General features: G+C 37.8%; 1 protein-coding gene across 17 annotated transcripts in view; it reads right to left on the bottom strand.

Annotated features, from left to right (window-relative positions):
• MITF (melanocyte inducing transcription factor) overlaps positions 1-19,865 on the bottom strand; it is a 223,742-nt gene that overhangs the window by 19,075 nt on the left and 184,802 nt on the right. For 15 of the 17 annotated variants that reach the window (XM_038003659.2, XM_007984951.3, XM_007984952.3 and 12 more), the window contains 4 exons: positions 12,624-12,851; positions 11,490-11,573; positions 9,200-9,295; positions 1,338-1,455 (listed from right to left, as the gene is read on the bottom strand). In XM_038003659.2, the coding sequence (XP_037859587.1) occupies positions 1,338-1,455; positions 9,200-9,295; positions 11,490-11,573; positions 12,624-12,851 (526 nt within the window). Of the gene's footprint in view, positions 1-1,337; positions 1,456-9,199; positions 9,296-11,489; positions 11,574-12,623; positions 12,852-13,901; positions 14,100-19,865 lie in introns of those variants that run through there. The other 2 variants (XM_073009937.1, XM_073009938.1) reach the window with 2 other exon arrangements.

Consider the following 19,865-nt stretch of genomic DNA (forward strand, 5'->3'; position numbering starts at 1 on the left):
GTTTTGTTTTGTTTTGCTTTGTTTCGAGACAGGACTCATTCCTCTTGCCCAGGCTGGGGTGCAGTGGTGTGATCACAGCTCGCTGCAGCCTGGAACTCCTGAGCTCAAGCAGTCTGCCTGCCTTAGCTTCCCAAAGTGTTGAGATTACAGGTGTGAACTACTGTGCCTGCCTGACAATTCTTGCATTTGCTGTTGTTGTTGTCTTGTAGTAAATTTCCTTTTTGGTGGGGTAACTAATTGTGTTTTGGCTTTGGATGGTTTTTACTTATTAGTTACTCTTTTCACTCAAATCCACGGTTTTTAAAAGGCGTCTTTCTCCTGCTTATTTTCTGAAAAAAAATTTTTTAAGACACCCTTGACTGGAACAGGAATTCTCTGTACCAAATCCATATTCTCAGTCTGTTCATCCAATCCTGCAGGATGCAAGGATCAAATAATAAAAGGAGGGGTGGGGTAAGGGCCATAAAATTCACCATGGTAGAATGCCAGTTCTAATATAGTTTCCGCCATGTTTTAATGACCAAATAAATGCCTTCCCTAAAGCATTAAGCAAAATAGAGAAATAGGTAATTTCACACTTGCCTTAAGAACAAATAATACCCATTGCTCCATTTTATAATTTTTTCCCCTCTGTGTAATAAATCTTTTGCACACAATACAGCAAAAGACAACAGGAGGCATCTGAAGATGTAGGAAATCAGGAGGCATCTGAAGATGTAGGAAATATGTTCTCATGCTATCCCAATTGTGGGCTCGAATGTGTGTCAAAGGAAAATTCAGATCTGGGTTCTCAAACTCCAATGCCTCTAGGGGCTTGTAAGAAACATACATATCGGGCCGGGCGCGGTGGCTCAAGCCTGTAATCCCAGCACTTTGGGAGGCCGAGATGGGCGGATCACGAGGTCAGGAGATCGAGACCATCCTGGCTAATACGGTGAAACCCTGTCTCTACTAAAAAAATACAAAAAACTAGCCGGGCGAGGTGGCGGGCGCCTGTAGTCCCAGCTACTTGGGAGGCTGAGGCAGGAGAATGGCCTAAACCCAGGAGGCGGAGCTTGCAGTGAGCTGAGATCTGGCCACTGCACTCCAGCCTGGGCGACAGAGCGAGACTCCGCCTCAACAACAACAACAACAAAAAAGAAACATACATATCAGGTAGGGTGGAGACAGTTACAGCTGAAAGAGTTGCCTACTATTCCCAGTGCAAAGGGGACCTTCATCATAGATACAGTGATTGGTGACATGCAGTAATTGTGGCCCCGATTCCCAGTATCTCAGGAGATTTCCAAGGATCTCCTTGAAATCTGCAGTAAGAGGTACATTTGTTAGGTGTTTACCTGTGAGCTCCCTTTTTATGTTGGGAAGGTTGGCTGGACAGGAGTTGCTGATGGTGAGGCCTGGTGGGGGCAGACCTTGGTTTCCATAAAGATCAATCAAGTTTCCCGAGACAGGCAACTAGAGAGAGACAAACAGTAACAGAAATTAACTGTTGAACAATTCCCACATTTTTTCAGATAAAAAACTATGATCCTACTCTAGGATTTATTTAAGAAAAATTATTTGATACAAAAAAATCATTTTTAAAATAGGAAAATATGAGATGTTTATTTTTTCATTTGCTTGCAGATATAAAAAGAGAGTCACAGGATCTCCTCAACTAGCTCCCTTTGAGGGAGGAAAGTACAGTCTCACACCCATAAAATGATTACACTAACTAGCCAGTGGGCTTATTTTGAGCATGGAGACAATGAATAATGTGGTGAATGCATTATCTAGTACAACTAGTAGCATACAGAGGATGTTCAGGAAATGTTGGCTATTATTGTAAAACAGGATTGTATATAAAATGACCTTTTCACCAAATAGGACTTCCCATTAAAGTTAATTTTGTTCCTTCCTTCTCGTCTCCACCTCTTCTTCTTTTCCTTTTACAAGGAAAAGCAATGAAAGTTTTTATTTATTTGTTTATTTTTAAATTGGAAAAGAAATGATTTCCTTAATGCTAGAGAGAAAAAGCATTTTCTTGAAATTGAAATTTTCCACAAAGCCACAAGAGGGAGCCCACAGACTTTAAAACAGAGCAACAATTTACACTTTCAAAAAAAGTAAAAAAATAAAAAGTAAAAGAAATAGTTAGCCTTCCCCAAGCTAGCATCAGAGTTTTTCCTCTGGTTCTGAATGGGATGTTTTAAAGCAGCGAGCTCTCCTTTGGTTGTGTATGTGCATTTCTTGGTAACTAGCTGGTTGCAGCAGTTTATAGGCCTGTTTTTGTAGAAAAGGCCCAAATGGATCCCCCTTCCCACACCCTGAAATACAGTTTGAAATAGTAACTATGGAGAAATCATTGAGTGACCTCACTCCTTCCACTTGCAGACATGTACCGTTACTAGACTGATTCAAACAATTTCTATAACCATGATTACTGGGTAAGACTTTATGTTGTTTAGCCCTCCCGTTTCTTGATTACACATTGAATTGTATTCTACATCTGAGAAAAGTACATTCAGAAAGCATTTAGGTGTGATTAAAATGTTTAGTGACTGAGAGGTATCTAGTAAAAACTGTATTCAACAGAGTACCTTGTATCCTCTCAAATGACCACTAACATACAGATGAAAATATGCCACAAAATACGAATCAAATGTGCTTCCCCTCATTGGTAGCCATTGCATCAATTTCTGGGATGGCTTCTAAACATATACTCTATGAATTAAACCCCTAGCTAAAGAGATTTGGGTGGGAGGCAATGGACATGGAATAAGATACTTCTTGATGGGTGAATCAGACACTGGCTCGAACAGGACTGGGGTGGGCAGGGAGGACAGACAAACCAGCAAAATACAACTCCCTCTTTTGCTCCTTTTTGAAAGCAGAATTTATAGTATATGCATAAAACCTAATACACATACCCCCATACACATGCACAAAAATAGACATTGTGGTCATTTAAAATGCCCTTGTATCGTATTTCAAGGCCCCTTAAGGAATTGATAAAAAGTGACTTTGATTATTAGCTATCATTTCACTAAGTGGTTTTATTTGAAATAGGTCACCTTCTCAGGGTCAGCCTTGCTCTGTGTGTGTGTTTAGTTTTATTCTTGTCCAATTTAACGCAAAGTGAAAGGCACTCACATGTTTCAAAATAGCCCTGTAAAGTGCCAGAGAGACTAAACTTATACAGTTGTCATGATGTCTGGTAACTCCTTGGATTCCAAAGCTTTTATTCCCCTATCTTTTGAGAATTTCAGGTTTTGGGAAAGCTTCTGGGTTTTAACAAACCAAGAATGTGACTTGAAAATTCAAAGCAATAAGCTAAAAGAAAAATTATTCCCCTTGCTCTAGAAAGGCAAATCACATATATGGTTTTCATATGCAAATTGTATGCAAAACTCACTGTGTTATTATGAAGATTTGTTAGGGATAAATAATTGCAACTGATACACATCTCCAAGTCATTGATAGACCTATGTGGAACAGACATCTAATTCTAAGCTTCTTCTGGACAAGAACATATTTTCTAACTATATTCTAAAGAAGAGATATGTACACGACTGAGAGAGAGAATGCTTTCTGCCATAGACAGCCAGATGGACAGGGTGGGGGAGACAAAGAGCAAAGTGGGGGATACCTAGTGAGAAATGGATTGAGACAGGTGAAAAACTACAGAAAGGACTGCGGTGATTAGCATCGATTGATGACAGTGCACACCAATAAGGGAAATGAATTAAAATCCCTACAGCAAGATGCTTCATTGGGCACTCTACTGAGGTCAGACATCATTACTTCCAGTTGAAAAAGCTTATAGCCCTCTATCTACTTCTCTGAAAGATTTCCTGCTTCGGCTGCTTTCCCCATACTTACTGATTAGGAGTGGGAAGCAGAAAGCATGCCAGAATATTTTGCTGGGGGTCATCTCATTTTTTGGGTGCCTACTTTGGGCCAAGCACAGAATTCAAATGGCACTTTGTGTATGGCATCTTACTGCTTTTTACAGAAAGAAAAGCCAAGGTTTTGGCCATTGCCAAATGGAGGTTTTTGGTTGGAGGCTCAGATCCTATGTTAACAGCAGAACTGGGGGTGGGGAGAGTATCAACATGCTGATATTAACCAATTAGAAACTGCAACTTTCAATTCATCTCCAATTAGACCTGAGGAAATTAAAACCCTGCCGCTTATTAGCCAAATGTGGATACTCCAATTTACCGATTAATGGTGCAGAACTTTATAGCCTGTGCTTAGGAGTCAGAGACCCAGATTAAAATCCTGCCTCTTTGCTAACTGGCTATGTGATATTAAGCAAGTTCTCTGAGGCTTAGTGTCTCCAATTGAAAAGCGACAACCATTCATCTCACAGGGTTTTCATAAGATTTCATAGAGATAAAGTAGGTGAAACACAGTGCCTGTTACTTCAGTGATCAGTAAGTAGTAACCACTGTGATTAACAACACGTATTATAATTTTCTAGGGAGTACTGGATTCCCACTTTACAGTTTTGACAGGTGAGCTAATGTTCACTTTGATCAACAAAACCACTTGCCATGTTAATTACTAAGTACATTGTCAACGATTAGACAATTTTTACCAGACTGCAATACAAATCTAGGAACAGAAATCAGGGAATCTGCAAGGCTGAGGTGACCAGTCATTATTCCAAGTCAGGGCTTCTACACTACAGCTGATTTTGTTTCCCCAGATCAATGTCTGGAAGTATTTTCAGTTGATGCACCTGCAGGGTATTTGCTGCTGACATCCAGTGGGTGAAGGCCAGGGATGCTGTTAAGCATCCTAAAATGCACAGGACAGTCTCCCACCACAAAGACTTATGCATCCCAAATGTCAACAGTTCCACAGTTGAGAAACTGTGTTCTAAATGGTGGTGTATATTCTTTGTATCAACAGCTCTTATTTGCTGAAGCTACTAAAAGGAAGGTTGATGGAAATAATTTAAAATGTGTCTCCTAGTCATGCATTTTAAAGAAAGGATTCTGTGGTTGGTTCTTCTGCATTAGAAAACTTTCCCCATAAATATAGTTAACATCACAATTAGGTCAAAATAACACCTTTAAGAGCTAAGAAAGAGGAAGAGACTTCTTCTATTAACATGTATATTTCACATCTTTGTTGGGTTTTTATCCAGGCCATTTACCTAAATAGCAAGATTTCACTTCCAGAGCATAAACTGCACCGTGGACAGATGAAAGCCACAGTCTAATTGGGACCAAAAAAATTGAAGGAAGATGCGCCTGGGTCTATGCCCCCATATTGGTCTGAATTGAGTTCTTCAATGTTGTGCTCCACCAAAATGAATATTTTCCCAAGTAAATGATAATCGTAAAATGTTATTATTTTTTCTCTCTGGATGGTCCCCTTCTCTGAATATCAATTGAGCACTGTTAACACAAGTAAACTGGGACTTTTATTCTTTGTTTTTGATAGTACAAGAGGGCCCTTGTGCTCTCAGAATAGTTATTTCTAGACTTCAATTCCCTTAGGACAGTTTCCTTTCTAAGTGTTCCTTCCACTTTATTTTTTTCTCAGTAGTTAACTTGAAATAAAGCATTTCAAATAATCAAATAAAAGAAAAAAAATGCCTAACATGAAGAACATTAAATTTAAACTTTACTGTGGGAAAAAAATTAAAATGTTAATAGGTTGTAGTAGCTTTGTTACTTAATTTTGACAACTAAAACCCAAGTTTATCAAGAATAAGAGCTATTAACTAACTTTTAGTGAGAGCTTATCAGGGCCCAACTGTTCTAAATGCTTTTTGTGGATGACATCTTATAATTCTCCCATTAATTCTATTGCAGTAGATACTATTATGATCCCCATTTTACAGACAAGGACACAGAAGCAGAGAGGTTGAATCACTCACTCAAGGGTATGTATTCAGATGTCTGGTTCAGAGTCTGTGCTCCTAATGTTGAAGTTACATTGCCTTTCCCCTAATGGCAAAATGCTGAAATAGATTTGTTGAAAGAAGACTCTAATGGAGCCACATTTAGCCTTTCCAGCATGGGGAAATAGAAGGGAGGTGGATGCTGGGATAAAGTCAGTGACTTCTAAGGGTGGCTGCAGGGGACTCCTCTCCTGTCTGGGAGTTAATTCAACTCTGCCCAGAGGATCTTTCTTATCTGGAAATTTCCTTTGAGATGGCCTCTCTGCTCCTGAATTGTCCTTCTCCCCTCAAGGGCTAAAAGAGTCTCCCCATTCTAGACTGGTAACTCCCATGAGAAACCCCCATGAGAACAGGAAACATACCTTAGTCACCTTTGCATCCACAGCACCTTGCCCGGTGCTGCCCACCTATTAGGCATATTAATAAATACTAAATTAATCTTTAATATAGTTCAGGAGCAACCATATAATGAAGGAACAAGGCCTCCACGCTAATGTAGATGGAATGAAGAGGTATGAGGATTCATTCTACTTTTTTATTTTTAAATGTGTTTTTTAGAGACAGGGTCTTCCTCTGTTGCCCAGGCTAAAGGACAGTGGCATGATCATGATTCATTGCATCCTTGAACTCTTGGGCTCAAGTGATCCTCCCATCTCAGCCTCCTGAGTAGCTAGGACTACAGGTATGTACTACTACCCCACCCAGCTAATTTTTTATATTTTTTATAGAGACAGGTTCTCTCTATGTTGCCCAGGCTGATCTCCAACTCCTGGTCTCAAGTGATCCTCTTGCTTCGGCCTCCCAAAGTGCTAGGATTATAGGCGTGAGCCATGGGCCCAGCCAGGTATTCATTCTAAAGGACAGAAGCATATATGGGGTCATAACAACTGTCTTCAGAAGGGTTGGTATGTGAAAAAGTTCTCCATGAAGCAAACTAGGACCCATGCTGCAATTTACAGTGTTATTTACTGTGAGGGATATTCTGAGATAAATATGTCTCACAGATAGCTAACATAGAGCTGGATACATTATAGGGGCTTAATGACGATCAGCTGAATACACAAATACTATCAATATTATTTGATATTATAATTAATAAGTTATATTTAATAATTTAGAATACAACTTGTGTTTCCAACGCTAAATACTATAGATACTTTATCAAGTGAGTTAACCACATGATATAGATATATTTAACAGCCCCATTTTACAGATGGGGAAACGTAGGGTTTCAGGAAGCTAAATAACATGCAAGGTCACAGAGAAAATGGTAGATTCAGGATTTGACCCCAGATCTGGTCAGAAATCTCTAAATCCTAACCATTGTGCTTTGCTATTTCCCTAGTGAGCTAGTACAGATCCTTTTTTGGAGGCTTTCAAGAAGCTGGATGGCTTGATTTTTTTGTGGAGAATATGAAGGAGATGCAAGAGAAGGTCAGGCCAGGCATAGTGGTGCACGCCTATAATCCCAGCTACTTGAGGGAGGAAGATCACTTGAGCCCAGGAGCTCAAGATCAGCCTAGGCAACAAAATGAAATCCTGTATAAACAAACAAACAAACAAACAAACCACAGAAAGCAAATGCATTGAGTACTAGGTTAGACCAAATGACATCAAAGGTCTTTGCCATTACAAAAAAAGTCAATGATTTTACAGAATCACATCAATTCTAACAGCCCACTTGAGTGTGCCCAGGGACCCATTTGACACCACTAGCAAAATGACCACTCTCATGGCAAAGTTCTTTTGAAACGACTGGGCCATTGCTAATTAATGCTGCTAGAGCAATGTAACGTAAATATATGCCTTTGGCTATATTTATAAATTCCCCAGGGCATGCTTCCCCAAGTGTTTTGCGCATGTTCGTCCTAAGATTCTGACTGCCAGACAAGTGTAGTTGGCCTCATGGGATGCACCAACTTGTAAGCAGAAAGGTTCCACAAAAGCCAACCAAGGATTCCAAGAGGTTGGGATAGTTCGGCAAGGAAACTTTTATCAAAATGGCAGAACACCTGGTTCTTCCAAAATCAGGGTGTGGGTTTAAATGGGTGGAAAGTAGACAAACTCCAAATATCACAGAAGAAGCTTGAGGTTTCAAGGGAAGTCCTCACCCCACATGAGTTCAAGGCAGTGAACTTGAAGAACTGGACCGACATGGATTTAAAAAAAAAAAAAAGAAAAGTGCTATTATAAGACTCAGTTTTCTGAGGATTCTGGTGTAACTATGTAAGTGCTATTTTGTCCCCTGGCCAAGGGAATTTACTATTGGAAGTTAGTCATATCTTTAAAAACTTTCATTATGGCAAAAAACACATATGATAAAATTAGCCATCTTAACCAGTTTTAAGTGTATGGTTCAGTAGTGTTATGTATGTTCACATTGTTGTCAAATAGATCTCCAGAATTTTTCATCTTGCAAATCTGAAACTCCATACTCATTGAACAACTTCCCTTTTCCCTTTCCCCTCAATAAATATTGGTCTTTAAAACACTAGTTATTAAGAATATGATAGTCTCATAGCATTGCTCTCAGAGAAAACAGAAAAGGATTGGAGAAGGCATTCAAAACCTGCCAAGCAGGCCTGGCTCTGATACACCCAAGCTATGTAATCTTGCATAAGACCATCTAACCTAGTTACAGTTTACAACTGAGGGCAATGATACCATCCGAACTTGACTCACAGAATAATTGCAAGGACTAAATAAGATCTGCAATAAGACTTTGGTGAAACAGTAACATAAGGCTAAAATGTAAGGAATGAAGGAAAATAAACAATATAGGCAAGTCTCTAAATTACAGAGAAAAACAAGTAACATATAATAGCAAACAGGATCATTGTTTATGAACTGAAGTTGGAATAAATTTTGCTGTTGGATAAGGGTAACCCCAATGTCCCTCTATCACCTAAGAATATGAAAAAACCTTCTTGAAAAACTGCACAACCTTTTTCAGGCTGACTAGAGCACCATCGTGAATAGTGCAGTTCATAATGGTTCCCTTGGCTGCAGTGTACCGGGTTGGGCTTTAGATGTCAAGGGAATTGGAAGGGATAATGTCCTATCAAAACTGCTCTTGGACTCCAGGGAATGTAGAGTTTTAGGCTTATTCACAAACTCATAAAAACTTCTTAATTTCTGATGTCAAAGTCACTTATTTGTGATCCTGAGATAATTCTCCATTTTACTATTAATACATTTCATCAATGAACCAGTTACAAAGATACAATAAAAGTTTAAGAAAAAAGAAGAGAACCCTGGAAACACCTCAAGATTTTCTACTTCAAAAAAGGTTACCAATACCGTATTTGCCATTTGCAAAGCAGGATCCATCAAGCCCAAGATTTCCTCATTATAACTTGATTCTAGGCTAATGATGTCATCGATTACATCATCCATCTGTAGGAAAAAGGGCAACAGAAGAGAGACAAAAATAAATAAAACTATGCAACATAACCTAAAAAGAGACTCATGGTCTTTCCTTACTCAAAGCAATAATGGTCTTTAGTTAGAGTCTAAGAAGTAACTGTCCTCTTTCCACTAAAATAAAATAGTATTGAAGACCATTAATACTAATGGGTGATGAGAATAATACTTGTAGCCAGCATTTAATGAGTGATTACGAGTTGCCAAGCACTGGGTTCAAGGATTTTCACAGGCTAAGTTTTTGCCCTAACGAAAACCCTATCATGGCAGGTACTATTATTACAGCAATTTTCCAGGTGAAATAAATGAGAAGCAGCTCACCCAAAGTCACACACTGAAGAAAGACTGGAGCCATGATTTAACCCATGCTTTCACAACTATGCTAAACTGCCTGCCCTAAACAGGAAAGATGTACCAGAGCACTTCATCTTGAATGACAGCTGTCATTCTACTTCCTTTTTTCCCCCAAAGACGATGGCCCATACCCTTTTCTTGCAGAAGGAAAACACAGATGGTAATTCTGCCCTTTGGTTCCACGGGGAAGTGTGGACATTGTGTCTCACAGGCCACTGGCTATCCCTGCACCCATCTTACAGTGACTTGTAAAATAAGTTTCTCCTTGTACAGCTGCCAGTGTGCTTGGTACTCCCCAAGGAGTACACCAGGCTGAGGTTATCATTACAGTCATGGAGCTGACATTCCCACTAGATCAATTTTATTTCTGAAGTACCAAAACATCAGTTATGATAATAAACAACAGTGATTACATGTGCATTGCAGCAGTTGCAAAGACAAGTCTGTGAAAACATTTCTTCATAAACACCTTATGTATTTGAGCTAGTTGGTATGTCTGCGCTTGGGTCTTAACAGTACTTCATAGTTACACAATGAAATCACAGAACTAACAGGGATGCTATTCTATCTCTTTTGCCACTTCCATTAAAGAGGAGAGACTCCAACATTCATGGGTTTGAGTTGGAATCCCAGTTCTCCTACTTTCTAGATTGGGGCAAAGCTTCCGATCTTTTTTTTTTTTTTTTTTTTTGAGACGGAGTCTCGCTCTGTCGCCCAGGCTGGAGTGCAGTGGCCGGATTTCAGCTCACTGCAAGCTCCGACTCCCGGGTTCACGCCATTCTCCTCCCTCAGCCGCCTCCGATCTTTTAAAGCTTCAGTTTCTCAATCTCTAAAATGGGGGTTAATAATATTTACTGTCTTATGGATTCTTGTATGATTTCAGGACAAACTGTACAGAGTGTTCAAAGTACCAGGAATATAGTAAACACTCAAAAAAGGAGTCTTATTAAGTGACCCCCTAAGAAGAAAATAATTGGCCAGTTTTGAATAACTACTATTCACTGTTTGTTAGGTTCTATTTCTATTGACACCACTTTTGTTTGTTTTGTTTGTCTTTAAGAGATGATTTTCTAATTGAGTTGGTAAATATGCAAATAGGTTAGGAAACTTATGAACAAAGTTTCCTTGCCATTTTTAATTTTGTTCTTAGAAAAATAAAATTAGTGGGTTTGATGTAATAGCATTTTTAAAATAATTTTTTTCTCTTATGACAAAAGTAATGCAAGTTGATGACAGGAAATACAGAAAGGCAAAAAATTTTGTTGCTTATTATTCTCTCCTATATCTATATACATGCATAGATATATAAATAGATATAGCATAATTTACATATCCATCAAATAGGATGTAATAGAAGAAACTTTAGTTACTTGGGAAAGCATCCATTACATATTATTAAATTAATATAGTTTCAAAATATATGCTCGAGATTCCATTTAGGAAACAATATCTAGATTATACGCACACATCTTGGTTTTACTAATACAAAAATTGCTAACCTACAAATTTGTATAACATACATTGATTATGTTAAATTACATATTTCATATCTTATTTATTAAAATTTATGTACTTCAAGAAGTTTTAATCTTTGGAGCAACTTAGGGGAAAACCATATTTTAGTTTATTCTTCCTTGTCATTATTTAATCATGAGATACTATGAAGAAAAAGGCACTGTTCACAGCTTTCTCTATAAAAAAAAAATCAATGGGGGAAAAAAAATCCTTAAGTTTTCAGGAAGGTGTGATCCACCACAAATATAGATTCTAATTACAAAGTGTTACATCCTCAGGCTGCCAAGTCATTCAGTACCTGCATACAGGACGCTCGTGAATGTGTGTTCATGCCTGGGCACTCGCTCTCCGCCCTGTTTTGCTCTTCAAACTTATAAAATCCCTGCAAAAACACAAGCAAAAACAGCCTATAACTTGGATTTGCAAATGACTTTTTAAATGACCTGTTCACACAAAGCTTATGGCACAGCAACAAGATGAACTAAGCTTTCAAACAAAGTGGAATCTGACCAAGAGATGAAATAATGAAGGAAGAACTTGTGTCAAATCATCTTGCTAGATGACAAATTTGGGTACAGAAAAATAAAGCAGTTGGTTTGGGCAAAGGGGCAAAGATTTTAGTCCCTCTAGAAATTAAAATCAATCCAACTTTAGAAAAGTTGCCTCTGAATTTGCATAAACACTTCATAGTACATAGTACAGTAAATCCCACTGAGATGAAGCTCATCATCTCATAATTCGGAAATAATGAGCATTAAATCACAACTCTCAGGTATTCATATGCTCCAAATTTTGATGCACCAATTAGCTTGAAGGTAGTTTGAGTCTTGTCTCCAATCCAGCCTTTACCAAAGCAGATTTAACGGGCAGCAGCAATTTTATTATTGAAACAGAATGTATCCAGCAATTAAACCTTTGCGTTTCCGTTAAAGTCTCATGTGCTATATGATTCAAATCCATCCATGCACATTCCATGCTTTTTCCCCCCCACTCAGGGAGAAATAAAAATAATATTCCAGACATTCACAACAAGCGGAACTTCTAAACCGCCTGTCCCACACCTCTTCTATTTTTGCTTTTCCTTTTCCACCTCCCCTTCTCCTCTCTCTTCATTTTCACTGCTTCATAAACTGAAAGGCATGGAAGAGAAGAAAGCACTCAGCTAAGGAAGAAGAAGCAAGTGGCAAAAGTGTCCTCGCCTCCACGTTTCACTTGGAGAGGGCCAGGTCTCCCGTCATGTGCCGTACACCCAATAACCCAGTGACGGGGACAAGAGGCTGGAATGCCACAGCCACGATGGTGAATCGGGGACAAAGGCTGGTAAATGTGACCACAAGGACAAACTAGAGTCCACAGTTAAGTGTGGGAATCATATTCAACAGACAAGTTATTTAGCATAAGAAAACAGGAGAGGAGAGGAGACATGAATTACCTCTTTTTCACAGTTGGAGTTAAGCGTAAGCATAGCCATGGGGCTGTTGGGTGCGCTGCTCCCCGGCACCGGTGGCATGACATGATCGCCAGGCTGGTTTGGACATGGCAAGCTCAGGACTTGGTTGGCATGTTTATTTGCTAAAGTGGTAGAAAGGTACTGCTTTACCTGCTGCCGTTGGGCTTGCTGTATGTGGTACTTGGTGGGGTTTTCGAGGTGGGTCTGCACCTGAACATAGCCATGGAGGGAAAAGAAGACAGCGCTGTTATTTGTGAGTTTCAGATGGCTCTTCTTTCAGGCACAAACGTGAAGCTGACCAGTCCACCAACAGAATAAATTATTAAGCCTTTGTTATGTACCAGGCACTGTGCTAACGGATTTTGATATTACTGAAGTTTAAAGTCTAACTCGTAGGATTTGGGGTAATACTTTGCCCTATTTTGTTTCCCTGCTAATTAACTATACATCTCTTTCAAACCTTCTTCTCATATCTGATAATTAAAAGTTTGAAATTATCTTAGGGCAAAAACTTCCCCAACACACATGAAAAGGTTTATTAAGAACAAAACAAAAATGTAGAAGAAGGGGCATAACTCAGTTTGTTTCACTTTCCTTGGAAAACAGAACAGCTTTCTTTTTAAAACACACACACACACACACACACACACACACCCCTCCTTAAGAACCAACTGTGTAAAATGGCTGTAGAAAATAAATAGAAATCTTCCAGTGATTAAATCAACCAGTTGTGGATTAATTCTCCCACTTCCATTTGGACATGATTATTCAACATTTTAATTAAGAAAAAACTCAACATAAAAAGCAATTCTACATTAAGTAGTTTCTTTCAAATGCATAACACTTACACGTATGTGTTTTAAAAGACATGACTATTAACAAGTCAAGAGGATGTTTTTTCTGCTTTCCTACAGACAGTAATTTAGAATGAGAAATACTTTTCCCCAAAAAACAACATTATTCAATTTTAAGTCACTTTTTTCCTGATAAAGACAATTTAATCTTATGAGCAATGAACAGGAGCTGATGAAGACAGTTTAGCCACACACTAGGCAAAAAAAAAAAAAAAAAAGAATCCTACTAATATTTACTTTGTTCAAAACTACATTGGATTACTTCTTATGGCATCAAACAATAAACAGCATTAAAAGAGTAGATTTGTACTTATTGAAAACAGTATGTTTATTACAAAAAAAGTGTATTAAATCAATTTATTACATTATATTTCAAAGACTGAATATGAGTCAGAATAAAGCTCACCTGATAGTGATTATATTCTAGCATTTCCAGCATAACAACGCTTTAGGTGGCCCCAATCCAATGAGAGATGGTAGACTATCCCTCCCTCTACTTTCTGTAATTCCAGTTTGAAGACAGGCTGGCATAGAGAAGGCACTATAAACAAGGTATCCCGAGACACCACCGGAAACTTTATCACAGAAGCCCTGCTTATAATAACCTAAGCTAATTAGTTATGCATGTAAAAAAAAAAAGTTCACACAAGGGCCTTTTTTTTTTTGGAAGCCTTACGAGTTTGCTCTTAAATGTTGATATCAATTTTTCCCCCTGGCTTGACGTCATGCTTTTTTTCATAAATATAAAAGAACCTTTTTAAGTGACGAGCTATCAAAGTCAAACTCACTGTCAGATCAAGTCCAATTCACTATTCATCTTTAGTTCCAGTAGTATTAATAGACAATGGTATTTCTCTTTCAGCAATAGGTTAAGAGCAGGATGCCCCTTTGGAGGAGACATCATCTAAAAGCTACTATTACATGAGACTTTTCCAATGGCCGAATAACTGCCACTTCCGACTGCAGGATGACTATCTTTTAGTATAGAAGAGAAGAGACTCTGGGCTGAATGTTCAAGTTCAACAGCCTCTTCTTGCATCCTGGTTTTAATATGCACCTTATTCTTAGCTACGTAGATTTGTAACCTGCCTATTGACCTCCCTTCAGGAAGGCCGGGAACTATCCTAAATAGAACATAGCACACACAGAAGTGGATGTATATTTATGTGGATAATAAGAACTAAGTATCTCCCCTATTTAACTCTCAAATGAAAAAGCATGAGCCTTTTTGCCAAGAATTTTAAAATATTATTCTTAAGACTACAGAATAATGAGTTATCATATACACAACCGATACATTTACATATTTATTCCTTTATTCATTCATTATTGACTGTTATGTGCTAAACACTGTACAAAGCATAGAATATACATTGTGAACAAACAGATATAATTTCCAGCTTTATGAAACTTATATTCTGGGGTGAGGCAAAAAAAGAAAAGAGGCAAGCAAATATATACCTATAAATTGTGATAAATGCTTAATATCTACTGTTGACAAACGTTAAGCATAAAAATTTGAAATTCAATAATGTTGTCTAAATGCCCAGGATAATGCAGTCCATCAGGTTGCCAATCTCAAATTGTTTCAAATGACTGATTTAGCATGTACACAGAGGTTCACAGAGACTTTGTTTTAATAAAGGGTCCAGACATGATAATGATGAGGACAATAGACATTACTAAAATAAACATAAAATGAGGGCAATGAGTGGAATGTGCTTACTTCACTATTACACTTAAAAAGAAAAGAGATTCACGTTTAAAAATAAATGTTAATTTACTGGCAGATCCTAATTCTTTAATGAATCCGAATATTATGCTTTGGTAAAGAAAGACGCAATTTGCTTTCCAGGTGGCACTGTCAGTGAGGTCTTTATTACATCCAGGTTTGGGTAAGCAGAATGGGATATATTTGGCTCTTTTACTGTTAATAACTTTTTATTTTTAGGTTGAAAGCAGATGGCCTATAAACACTATGCAGTAGACAGAACATCTCCAGTTGTTTCCAACCCAAACACCTCAAACAGGCAACATAAATGAGGAACATGAGCTACGAGGAAGGTAATAAGGAGTAGTGAGGTCTGTGGCAAACCAGAGGACACACTGTTCCTAGCAGGAACAGCAGATAAAAGCTGCAGCTGATTGTGGACATGTGGGAATACGAGTCCAGCCTAGCTCAATCTCCAAATTTTTCAAGGGTAGCTGGCAATCCAAACTTCTTTTTTTAGTAAAATACTCCAGGTTTAAAAATCTGATGCTCAACTGTTTTCTGTTTCACAGAATACAAGCCTCAGCCCATAAACCACTAGAAAATAATCTCTATTTTACACTGTCTATAAGGATAATCTTCATATTTACATTTCCTTGGAGATAACCTAGGTTATGAGAAGTTAGTGTCCGAATCCAGCCTTTTCCTGGTGCTTCTTTGAAAGACATGGCCTGACAACACAGTCAGCAGAGTTCTTAACTTGAAACCTGGGTTCAAATTCTATCTTTGCAACTTACTACCCATGTACCTTCTGCAAATCATTAACTTCTCCAGGTCCTCATCTCCTAGCATATTGAATGGGAGTGACAGTAGAGCTTGCCTCATATGTGTGTTTTCTGCATTAAATGAGATCATGTTTCTAACGGCCTTAGCACAATATCTAAAACAGCAATTCTCAAACATTTTTGTCTTAGGATCCTTTTACACTCTTTAAATTTACTGTATTTACATAGATTATGTCTATCAATATTTAGCATATTAGAAATTAAAATTGAGAAATTTTGAAAACACACGATTATGCATTAGTACATATCTCACAGGATGTCAGAACAATGACATCTCAACACGACATGTAGCCTTTGGAAAACTCTACTATATACTGGTGAAATCAGAGTGAAAAAGGAAAACAATACCTTAGTGTTATTCTGAAATAGTCCAGATCTGCCAGAACCCCTGCAAGGGTCTTAGATACAACCAGGGCCTTCTGATCACACTTGGAGAACCCCTGATCTAGAATGCGGTTGGCATTCCAGCATCATCACTGCACCAGCAGTGTCACTCCCCACTGTGGACAGGTGGTGTGTGACATAGCCTCTATATGTCCACTTCCCTCCCCGAGAAGATGCTGGAGAAAGATACTAACCCTGCCCGAACTCCCTCATAGCATTATTATGAGGCTCTATAGTCCTTTGCCAATTTAAAGAGCCATATAAATGGCTCTTTATATGGAAAATTATTTTCTGTCTTCAGCCATCCTTATTCATAGCTTTTTAGTTAATAACTTTGCTTTCATTAATTTTTAAATAGCCAATCAAACAAGTATGCAAATAAGAACATACATGTAGCATTAAAGAGGATAGAAACATCTTTATGATTTCCTGATAATGTTTGCAGGTTTTTGACCTTCCAGGTGACTAACCACATTAAGGAATTCAGATAGCAAAAGTTGAGTACTGCCGAACATCTGAAGTACAGACGGTAAAATAAAGCTAGAATACTTTACCATAAAATATTATTTATTGATATAACTTATATTTCATATAAATTATGCTAGCTATCTGAGTTAAAGGGCAAACACCCAAAGGCTTTGCAACTTTTATTCATTGTTAGCGCTCCTATCATTTCACCCATTTCCTTTCTTCATTCAGATCTTAAATTGAAAGCAAGAGAATCGGAATGGATCACCTCCTAACTGTCACACTTCAGCTTTACCACTTCCTGGGTAACACTGACAGGTTATTTTCCATCAGTTTCATTCTAAAGAGATCCTGGAGCACATCACATGTCAGTTTAAGATGGTGGCTGTAGATACTACCATCTTGGCTGACAACAGAATTTACTGGGGAAGAAATACCCCTATCTAGATATCCACTGTTCTTCTATTCTCTCTACTATTTGTAAACCAGAATTCGAGTAAAAGTGAGTGTAGATTCTCTTAATCCTTTTAGTTTGCTTATTTATTTATTATATTTTTAGAGAGAGGGTTTTGCTATGTTGCCCAGGCTGGAGTGCAGTGGCTATTCACAAGTGCAATCATGGCACACTACAGCCTTGAACTCCTGGGCTCATGGGATCTTCCCACCTCAGCCTCCCGAGTAGCTAGGACATGCTTCTACACTCGAATGGCTTTTTTTTTTTTTTTTTTTTTTTTTGAGACGGAGTCTCGCTCTGTCGCCCAGGCTGGAGTGCAGTGGCCGGATCTCAGTTCACTGCAAGCTCCGCCTCCCGGGTTTACGCCTCGAATAGCTTTATATCTATTTTTTAAATAATTCAACACAATGTCCAGATTTATCACTTATGTTTAGAGAGATAATTTGTTCTTTTGCTCAATCAGTTTAAAGAAAACTAAAGGGATTAACCTTTAATCAATTGTTATCTACCACCACACTATTATTCTTTTCATACTGTTTTTAAAATGGCAATCCATAGAGAAAGTCAGTTATGTGATCATATTTCCTGAAAAAACTGGTAAAACAGAGAAAGCTTTCTTAAATAACTAGGATAGTCTTGCATAGGGTCACATCTGATTAAGTGTCGAGGTTCTTTTCAGTCCCACAATTACATTACCACAAAAGAAAACAAAAGCCCAGAACACATGTCCTTGGACATATAATCTTGTTTACTGTACAATCTGTACAAAGGTGTCCTTAACAAAAAGTAAAAACAACAAGGGTATGAATCCTGACCTAAAGGAGAAGAATCAAAATCAGATGCAAATGCAAAGCAAAAGAGTTTTAAATAAAGAAAGGCTCGAAATGGCTATGGTTGACAAACCCAGTGCTTTTTCTCTACAACAGGAGTCTGTCTACCCCTCAGCCTAACTCGGTCTGCTGCCTGTATGGTCTATAAAATAAGAATGGATTTTACATTTTTAAATAGTTGAAAAAAATGAAAAGAAGAATATTTCATGACACATGAAAATTATATAAAATTCAGATTTCAATGTGGATAAATAAAGTTTTATCGGAACACAGCCACACCCATTAGTTTACATGTTGTCCAGGGCGGCGTCCTTGCTGCAATAGCAGATGTGAAGAGTAGCAACAGAGTCTGTGGGGTCCCCAAGGCCTAAAATATCTACGCTGTGGCTTTTTATGGAAAATGCTGACCCCTGCTCTCTCGGAAAGTTTCACCAAACTAGAATTGAGCTTTCCTACTCAATAGATGTTTTAGCAAATTTGAAGGAAAGAATGGGGTGATTTTAATAAAAAGAAATAGTATAGGTATACATAATTTTACAGTTGCTTTTCCAACTACTGTCTTAACTGGACGAGCATCTTAATTACACCCCCCTTTTAAAGCTACAGAAACAGAAACTGAGAGGAAAACTAAACAACTTGCCAGGGTTAGAAACCAGAGCCATGTCTCCATTATTCTGTGCATAGAGGTGAACTAGAGAAGCACGCTCTGCTGTGGGTCAGTTCTGATCTAGGGCTTTAACTGAATAAGAAGGGAAGATAAAATTGTGTAAATCCAGAGATGTATTCACATATCCCAGGTGTGCAAAAATAAATATATAAAAATTTATATCGCATATTTATGGGTCTGTATACTTTCACACTACTTCCTGTCTTATTACTTCGCAGGCTTCTGAATTCAGAGAATTGAGCTGTAAATACATATAAAAGAAAAGGATAACAAATGTACTTTTCTGAAAATTTGATGTTAAAATAGAATAGACTAGACTAGCCCTACCAAAAATTCCCAGCAAGTCTTTTATCCTTAGCTAATGACGTATAAAACAGTATGCTTATTATAAACCACAAGATGGGCATACTTTGATTTTAGGACAAACAATATTTAGTAGCCTCAGAAAGAAAAGATGTTATCATGAGAAAATCCCTAATATATATATATATATATATATATATATATATATATATATATATATTTTCTCCCTCAGGCTAAAATAAGCTAAAGATCATGATAATAAAAAGAACATGTGGTTTTATCTCAGCCATAGACGTAGGAGGGATTTAGGCGTGGTAGCCATCTGCCTACAGAGTATTGATAATCGGAGAATAAAACACGACTTTCAGAATCAAATTCCTAAGGGAAAAGAAGCAGCAAGACCAATACACTTAACCCATCACGCACTTTAAGAGAAAACCATTTCTCTTAAATGAAGGTCTCAGAAGACATTATGAGTGAATATGTTACATTAAATAGCAGGATGTATTAAAATATAAAGAACGGAATTAGTGCTCATTCTCTCAAACTTGTCTACCATGTACCAGATGCCATGCATTTTATATGTACTCCTAGCTTATGTCAATTCAAAGTAAAAGTAAGAAAGATATGTGGAATAACCATATAAAATAAAATAAAAGTAAAAATGATATGGGGATAACCACATAAAATATTCCTGAAAGTCTCGAC

The sequence above is a fragment of the Chlorocebus sabaeus genome, chromosome 22 (genome assembly GCF_047675955.1).
Source record: "Chlorocebus sabaeus isolate Y175 chromosome 22, mChlSab1.0.hap1, whole genome shotgun sequence".
NCBI classification, from domain to species: domain Eukaryota; kingdom Metazoa; phylum Chordata; class Mammalia; order Primates; family Cercopithecidae; genus Chlorocebus; species Chlorocebus sabaeus.